Below are 9,128 nucleotides of genomic sequence, written 5' to 3'. Positions count from 1 at the left end.
TCCCCGCGGGCTCAGGCAATCCACTCACCTCAGCCTCCCAAAGGTGCGGGATTACAGGTTGAGCCACCGAGCCCGGCTAGCAGATTGCTTTTTTCCTCCACTATCTGCTCCTCAATAACTCTGTGCAACACTGACCATCGCCTGTATGGCCTCTATATTCTCTTATATATAACTTCTTGTCCTCAGTTGAGATATTCACTTGCCTCTGTTGATTTTTTTTTTTTTTTGAGTTGGAGTCTCACTCTGTCGCCCAGACTGGAGTGCAGTGGCATGCTCACGGTCACCACAGCCTCGACCTGCTGGGCTCAGGTGATCCGTCTGCCTCAGCCTTCCCAGTAGCTGGAATTACAGGCACGCGCCACCATGCCCGGTTAATTTTTTTGATTTACTGTAGCGATGAGGTCTTACCAAGTTGTCCAGACTGGTCTCAAACCCCTGGGCTCAGGAAATCCTTTCACCTTGGCCTCCCAAAGTGCTGGGATTATAGGTGTGAGCCACTGCACCCAGCCTATAGATTCTATAAAGCATTCTTTGGTCTTTTCTTTTTGTGCCAGAGTCTCACTCAGTTGCCCAGGCTGGAGTGCAGTGGCATACTCATGGCACCCCCAGCACTGATCTGCTGGGCTCCGGATCCTTCCACCTCAGCCTTCCAAGTAGCTGGAACTACAGGTGCGCACTACCATGCTTGGCTAATTTTTTGATTTATTGTAGAGACAAGGTCTCGCCAAGTTGCCCGGGCTGGTCTCACTTTGGTCTCCTAAAGTGCTGGGATTACAGGTTAAGCCATTGAGCCCGGCCAGTCTTTTTTTTTTTTAATGCATTTTAATCTCTAACCTTAGACCACAAACTTCCTAAAGATAAACAACCCTTTCTCTCATTTATTTCTCCCACTACAGGGGATCTTCACACAGTGGCTACAAAGTGACCTCCAAGTAGTGGACAGGAAGGGCTCTGTAGCAAAGTGGAAATTAGACAAGGAGGACAACTCAGTAGCCGAGAGAGACATCCTCAGAGTCACAGAAGATTCCACTTGAGCCAGGCTCGGTGACTCAGCCTGTAATTCCAGCGCTTTGGGAGGCTGAGGTGAGTGGATTGACTGAGCCCACGGGTTCGAGACGTGCCTGGACAACTTGGCGAGACCTCATCTACAATAAAATTAAAAATTAGCTGAGTGTGGTAGCACACGCCTGTAATTCCAGCTACTTGGAAGACTGAGGCGGAAGGATCACCGGAACCTAGCAGGTCAAGGCTGTGGTGGCTGGGATCGGCCACTGCACTCCAGTCTGGGCAACAGAGTGAGACTCCAACTCAAAAAAAAAAAAAAAAATTCCACCTGTAGAATGCCTCCACCTCCTCAAAGCCCAGTCTACTGTCGGCTCCTCTGCAAAGCCCATCTGCTTAGAATAAAAGGCTGCTTCCCTGCTGCCATGGCATGTCACTTGCACCATGATGACAGGTCCCTGAAGGCAGGGGCAGGACTTACCATTCTCAGAAAATGAACTGAAGATCAACCAGCCATCCTGTATACAGCATTCACTTCGGTGCAATGGCTAGGTGGGACCAAGACCCTCTTGGTAAACTCTCCCTCCCTAAGTCTGGCTTCTCTTCAAGAGCCCCAGTTCCCCGCTGCCCAGCACACGCACCTCTGCCTCCAGATAGGCGATTTTCTCTTTGAGCTCCTGGATGGTGGTGTCCTTCGACTGGATCACGGCTTTTGAATTCTGGAGCTGCCAAGGTGAGGAGACACTGGAGTTCACTCTTCAATAACTCATTATGCACTCACCAAACTTCACCCCGGCTGCTGGGGAAGCCAGCAGAGACAGAAGGCAGAACTCTGCAACTCTCATGTGATGTAATGAGCTTTTCTTTTTTTTCTTTTGAGTTGGAGTCTCACTCTATCACCCAGACTGGAGTGCAGTGACTGCTCCCGGCCACCGCAACCTCAACCTGCTGGGCTCCGGTGATCCTTCCGCCTCAGCCTTCCAAGTAGCTGGAACTACAGGCGTGCGCTACCACGCCCAGCTCGTTTTTTTTATTTATTTATTGTAGAGATGAGGTCTCGCCAAGTTGCCCAGGCGGGTCTTGAACCCGCGGGCTCAGGCAATCCACTCACCTCAGTCTCCCAAAGCGCGGGATTACAGGCTGAGCCCCCGAGCCCGGCTGAGCTTTTCTATAAAGGCTTCATTTCAGTCTATATCAAACTCTTGATTATCCCAGGGTTGGGAGGAAAATACTACCCTGATAGTCCAAAATAATAGATGACTGAAAACCCATTCCACTTGGCTTTAGGAAATAGATATTATTTTTTGCTTTTTAATTTAATTCTTTTTTTCAGGCTGCACCCTGAACCAGTAAAGGTTCAGAGAGCTCCCCAAATTATTTTTTCATTCAAGAAATAATGACTGAGTGCTTACTACTTGACAGACCCTGTTCTAGACGATGGGAAACAACAGCAAACAAAACAGATGCAAATGGCGCTGACAAGAAGCAAATATGCTCTCCAGTTAGGGAGTTTTAAGTTTGCAAAACAGTTCTGCAAAGGGGCATGTCCTGAGTATGCCACCCCTAAAACTCAGGTGGGGTAGGCGGGAAATCTGCCAGACGGCACAAAAACTGATCATCTGCACACAGATCACAGAGCTTACTGTGACTCAGTTATTCATTTACCAGCACTCTCCACAGAGTGTAAGGGAAACTAACCTTCCCTTCCTTTCCCACTGGGCAGCAGAAGCCAAATAGCCAAACGTAGGGAAAAGATGGAAGAAAAGCAAACGCCAAGAACTCAAACCCTAGTAACCGGTAGCTGAAAATGTTGTACGGGAAATGCATGAATGTAAGCCAAGTTCTCTAGGAGCATAAGTGAAAGCACAGACTTAGGGTAGCCACTCAGGCAGGTGAAGATCTGACCCTGCTGACCTGTTCGATCATCTGCCGGACTTTCCGCTGCTGGCTCTTGAGCATGTCATCCAAGTGATGGATCTTCTCCCGCAAGCCAGCCACTTCCTTTTCCAGGGTAGCAGCCCTGGGGATAAAGACCAGAAAGCTGAGGCAAGGGAAGAAGGGATTCTCCACCCAGTCACAGAAAGAGCCTTGGAGGTCGAAAGGATCTGAGTGGTCTTTACATGCCACTGGTTCTCAGTTTCTATGAGAACCGCTTCAAGTAACAGGAAGTTCAGTATCTCCTCACAAAGTAGCTCATACGATTTTTCATCAGCACAACTTGTAAGGAAGTTATTTGATTTTACCCTCCAATAACTGACGGTTAGTTTTGTTTGTTTGTTTTTTGAGTTAGAGTCTCAGTCTGTCGCCCAGATTGGAGTGCAGTGGTTGCTCCCGGTCACCGCAGCCTCGACCTGCTGGGCTCCAGCGATTCTTCCGCCTCAGCCTTCCAAGTAGCTGGAACTACAGGCACGCGCTACCACACCCGGCCAATTTTTTTTTTTTTTATTTATTGTAGAGATGAGGTCTCGCCAAGTTGCCCAGGCGGGTCTCGAACCCGTGAGCTCAGGCAATTCAATCACCTCGGCCTCCCAAAGTGCGGGATTACAGGCTGAGCCACCGAGCTCGGCCAGTTTTTCTTAATTGGAGTCTCACTCTGTCACCCAGCCTGGAGTGCAGTGGCATGCTTACGGCCACCACAGGCCCGACCTGTTGGGCTCAGGCAATCCTTCGGCCTCAGCCTTCCAAGTACCTGGAACTACAGGAACGTGCCACCGTACCCAGGTAATTTTTTGATTTACTGTAGAGGCGAGGTCTCACCATGTTGCCCAGGCTGGTCTCGAGGCCCTGGACTCAGGTAGTCCTCTCGCCTCAGCCTCCCAAAATGCTGGCATTACAGGCTTGAGCCACCGTGCCTGGCCCAACAGTCGGTTTTTGCTTTGGGAGGGAGGAAGCTGTGGTCTGTTACATCCAGTGTCATAATCTGTGGACTGACACACTGCAACAGCAGATGCTCTACCGGTTCTCCCTTGACCTTGGCTCTAAAACTGCAAAAGCCTATTCTCTAGGGTATTAGTCCACAGAAAATGAACTCCCTGGAGATGGCAGCCTTCCAAAAGCATCTCCCTGGGTGGGGCTCCACCCTGGGCAAGCATATGTTGTGAGTCAGAGCTGGAAGATCTGACATCAGCACGAGCTTCCGTCCAGACCTGGCTGCTGTGGGAGCTGCAGGCTGCTTGGTTCACCCTCCCCTCCCTGCACCCCAACTTCACAATGAAAACTGGGGGCCTTACTTCTCTCGTTCTGCTTGGCAGTCAGCATTCTTGCTCCGAAGTTCCTCCAGGGCCATCTCCCCTTCCCTGACTTTCACCAGTAAAGCCTGATGTTCCTGGGTGGGTCAAGGAGAAAACATCTAGGATGAGAAGATGGCAACAGTCCCTGTGTTTAAGGTGAGATGGGCATAATGGCTGGGACTCAGCCCCTCCTGGGCCTGGGACAGCTGCCAAAGAGCAGCAAGACAAGCTGGTTTGATGGGGTGGCCTCCCCTGTCAGAGAGCACCCCTCCCACCCTCAGCATACAGAAACTTCCCAGCCTCACCCAGCTGCCCAGAGGGAAACCTGGCTCTGCACTATGCAGGCCCACCCGCCAGCTATGGCTGTCAGTCCCTGAAAAGTCAGGTTGAATGGCTTTTTAAGAACAGATGCCCAAAAGGGATATCTGTACAAGAAGCCCCCTAAAGTGAAAATGGGCTCAACTCTAGTCAGAGAGAGGCTGAAAATAGGTGAGACAGCTGGGCACAGTGGCTCCAGCCTGTAATCCCAGCACCTTGGGAGGCTGAGGTGAGAGGATTACCTGAGACCAGGGGTTCAAGACCAGCCTGGGCAACTTGGCAAGACCTCACTTCTACAGTAAATCAAAAAATTAGCCAGGGCGTGGTGGCACACACCTGTAGTTCCAGCGACTTAGAAGGCTGAGGTGGAAGGATCGCCTAAGCCCAGCAGGTTGAGGCTGCGGTGGCTGTGAGCATGCCACTACACTCCAGTCTGGGTGACAGAATGAGACTCCAACTCAAAAAAAAAGGAAAGAACTTTCCATTCCTTAAAGGCTAAAAGGTATTTGAAGGGGGCTGGGAGCAGTAGCTCACACTTGTAATCCCAGCACTTTGGGAGGTTAAGGCAAGAGGATCACTTAAGGCCAGGAGTTTGAGAACAGCCTGGGCAATAAAGCGAGACACTCTTACTACAAAAAACCACATTTTAAAAAAAATTAGCCAGGTGTGGTGGCATGCGCCCAAAACCCCAGCTATTCAGAAGACTGAGGCAGAAGAATCGCTTGAGCCCAAGAGTTGGAGGCTATCATGAGCTATGATTGTGGCACTAGACTCAAACCTGGGCAACAGAGCAAGACCCTATCTTTTTTAAAAATTTGCCAAAGTTGAGAAGTGGGCTTTACTGGAGCTGTTTGGAAAAGCAGCATCTCAGCAAACATCTCAGTCGGTTCTCGAATCCCTTCCAGCCCAGAACCAGGAACTGAGAAGACCCCACCATTACCGTCTCCATCCCCAACAGACGTCTCTGCAGCTCCCCAACTTCTGCCTCTTTCCGCTCCACTCTGTCCACCTCTCTCTGAAGGGCCACATTACTCTCTTCTGCTTCTCTCTGGTACCGGCTGAGTGTGACCTGTGATCCAGGATGGGGATGTGTTAAATGGTGTGGGAAAAAGACAGTAAACATAGATAAAAAGCTTAGAAGAAGCCGGGCTCAGTGGCTCAGCCTGTAATCCCGCGCCTTTGGGAGGCTGAGGAGAGTGGATTGCCTGAGCCCATGGGTCGAGACCCACCTGGGCAACTTGGCGAGACCTCATCTCTACAATAAATCAAAAATCAGCCGGGTGTGGTAGCACATGCCTGTAATTCCGGTTACTTGGAAGGCTGAGGCAGAAGGATCACTGGAGCCCAGCAGGTTGAGGCTGCGGTGGCCGGGAGCGGCCACTGCACTCCAGTCTGGGCGACAGAGTGAGATACCAACTCAAAAAAAAAAAAAAAAAAAGCTTAGAAGAAAACCCAGGAACCTGGGTGGTTCTGGAGGCATGATGGAGAAAAGGGATGAGTGAGAGCCCACTGCAACTACCCCCTCACCACTCAGGACCACCTCTGGGACTCCAGCAGATTAACTCTGACTCCAGGGTTAACTGGCACAATTCATTGAACTCCTCTTTAAAGTGACACCCAGAACCTGCAAACAGCACTTTTTAGCTTCTTCAACCCCGCAAATCCTCCAACGCCACCCAAGCTTAACCCGATGTTGTGGCTTCCTACTAAAACAAAAGCAAATAATTCTGGGGAGATCCCTCCTCAACTCTTCCTCACCCTTACTTCCTCAACTCTTCCTCACCCTTACTTCCAGCAATATTTCAGATTTTTTTTGTAGAGGCGAGGTCTTACTATATTGCCCAGGCTAGTCTTAAACTCCTGGGCTCAAGTGATCCTCCTACCTCGGCCTCCCAAAGTACAGGTGTAAGCCATTGAGCCCAACCAGAATTTGTCTTTTACCAAAGACAGAAACCAATTTAGAAAGGATAGAAGCCGAGGCTGGATACAGTGGCCCATACCTACAAGCCTAGTGAGGCCAGGATTTCAAAACCAGCCTGGAAACATAGTGAGATCCTGTCTCTACATACTAACAAACACAAAAAATTAGTAGGGCATGTTGGTGCACACCTGCAGTCCCAATTACCTAAGAAGCTAGAGCCAGGCTCGGTAGCTCAGCCTGTAATCCTGCTCCTTGGGAGGCTGAGGTGAGTGGATTGCCTGAGTCCACGGGTTCGAGACCTGCCTGGGCAACTTGGTGAGACCTCATCTCTACAAGACATCAAAAAATTAGCCGGGTGTGGTAGAGCGTGCCTGTAACTCCAGCTACTTGGAAAGCTGAGGCGGAAGGATTGCCGGAGCCCCAGCAGGTCGACGCTGCAGTGGCTGGGAGCGGCCACTGCACTCCAGTCTGGGCAACAGAGTGAGACTCCAACTCAAAAAAAAAAACAAACTTAAGACGCTGATCTGGGAAGATCACTTGAGCCCAGGTGGTCAAGACTGCAGTGTGCTGTGATCACATCACTGCACTCCAGTCTGGGTGGTAGAGTGTTAGTCTGGGTGGTAGAGTGTTAGAATAAGACAGTACTGCCTCTTTCCCTCCCACCTGTATCTTGCCAACTCCTATGCATTCTTTGGGTCTCTTTAGACACCCCTTCTTACAGAGAGCCTTCCAAGTCTGGGGGGAATCCTTCCTTTATGTGCCCAGGGAGGACATACACAGCACACACAGCCCTTCCCTCTCTTAGTACTGAGTGGCTTTTGCCCATCACTTGTGTGTACACCTGAGTAGACTGTCAGCCTCATGACGCCACAGACCTGACCTTCAGCGTTCCCACAGAAACTTGCATGCAGTAACTGCCTGATAATTTCATAAATGGAATTGGCATTCATCTAATCCTAACTTCTCCTTTAACAAGTCAAAGTCAGGCCAGGTGCAGTGGCTCAAGCCTATAAACCCAGCACTTTGGAAGGCTGAGATGAGAGGATTGCCTTAGCCCATGGGTTCGAGACCAGCCTGGCCAACATGAGGCGACCTCGACTCTACAATACATTAAAAAATTAGCTGGGTGTGGTAGTGTGTGCCTGTAGTTCCAGCTACTTGGAAGGCTGAGGCGGAAGGATCGCTTAAGCCCAGCAGGTCGAGGCTGCAGTGGCTGGGAGCATGCCACTGCACTCCAGCCTGCGCAACAAAGTGAGACTCCAACTCAAAAAAAAATGAAACAGGCCGGGCTCGGTGGCTCAGCCTGTAATCCCGCGCTTTGGGAGGCCGAGGTGAGTGGATTGTCTGAGCCCGTGGGTTCGAGACCCACCTGGGCAACTTGGCGAGACCTCATCTCTACAATAAATCAAAAAATCAGCCGGGCGTGGTAGCGCATGCCTGTAATTCCAGCTACTTGGAAGGCTGAGGTGGAAGGATCGCCGGAGCCCAGCAGGTCGAGGCTGTGGTGGCCAGGAGCGGCCACTGCACTCTAGTCTGGGTGACAGAGTGAGACTCCAACTAAAAAAAAAAAAAAATTCGCCGGGCGTGGTGGTGCATGCCTGTAGTTCCAGCTACTTGGAAGGCTGAGGTGGAAGGATCACCAGAGCCCAGCAGGTTGAGGCTGCGGTGGCCGGAAGCAGTCACTGCACTCCAGTCTGGGCGACAGAGTGAGACTCCAACTCAAAAAACAAACAAACAAACAAAAAACAAAAACAAACAAGTCAAGGTTGGTTGCCCTATCCAGGGTTACACAGTTAGCACCAATGCTAGAATCCTTTTACTTCACCAGCCATGTCAACGCTTTCCAGTCACCCTATAATAACTCCTCATCATTTACTAGAAAGGAATTCAGATATCTTCTGGAAGCCCAGCCAGCCCTGGGAAAACAGAACACCAGCAGCCTGTTTGTCCAGCTCCTCCCCAGGTCGGAATCAGGGAGGAGAAAGCACAGAATGATATGTGATAGGACGTGTCCATATACACCAGGCTGTCCTGAGCAAACTCACTCTTACTGCAAATCCTTCTTGACAGCAAGCAGCCAGTAGAACAGGAAATCCACACTTAATGGCAGGTTATTTTCATGACAACTGATGATCTTGCCCTTCCTACCCTCAGGTTCAGAAAAGTAGACCAGAGAGTCCAATTCACCAGGAGAGACTGAGAAAATTTCTCAAATGATCCATATTAGTCTGGAACAGGCCAGCTCTCTGGGCAGGAACTTAAAAATAAGGGCTGTCATTTCTGTACATAAACACTGCATCCAGGTTGATTTGTGCTCAGAACAGTGCTTTTTTTTTTGAGATGGAGTCTCACTATGTTGCTCAGGCTGGAGTACAGAGGTATGCTCACGGCCACCACAGCCTCGATCTGCTGGGCTCCTGCGAGCCTTCCACCTCAGCCTCCCAAGTAGCTCGGAACTACAGGCGCAAGCTACCAGGCCTGGCTAATTTTTTTGATTTATTGTAGAAATGAGGTCTTGCCAAGTTGCCAAGGCTGGTCTCAAACTCGTGGGCTCAGGTAATCCTCTCGCCTCAGCCTCCCAAAGTGCTGGGGTTACAGGCATGAGCCACCGTGCCCGGCAGAACAGTTTTAACAAAGCTACGGGGGGGGGGGGGGTG

At 50.5% G+C, this 9,128-nt stretch overlaps 1 protein-coding gene across 2 annotated transcripts in view; it reads right to left on the bottom strand.

The window, feature by feature from the left end:
• Window positions 1-9,128, bottom strand: part of TUFT1 (tuftelin 1) — a 45,180-nt gene that overhangs the window by 2,142 nt on the left and 33,910 nt on the right. For both annotated transcript variants that reach the window (XM_008065811.1, XM_008065812.2), the window contains exons 8-11: window positions 5,491-5,619; window positions 4,233-4,327; window positions 2,917-3,022; window positions 1,644-1,727 (exon numbers count right to left, since the gene is read on the bottom strand). In XM_008065811.1, coding sequence (XP_008064002.1) covers window positions 1,644-1,727; window positions 2,917-3,022; window positions 4,233-4,327; window positions 5,491-5,619 — 414 coding nt within the window. The remainder of the gene's footprint in view (window positions 1-1,643; window positions 1,728-2,916; window positions 3,023-4,232; window positions 4,328-5,490; window positions 5,620-9,128) is intronic.

This window comes from Carlito syrichta, unplaced genomic scaffold (assembly GCF_000164805.1).
Source record: "Carlito syrichta isolate Samal-C Ts95f unplaced genomic scaffold, Tarsius_syrichta-2.0.1 Scaffold308805, whole genome shotgun sequence".
NCBI classification, from domain to species: domain Eukaryota; kingdom Metazoa; phylum Chordata; class Mammalia; order Primates; family Tarsiidae; genus Carlito; species Carlito syrichta.
Note: the sequence above shows the minus strand (reverse complement) of the source record. Positions and strands in the feature narration are given on the sequence as shown.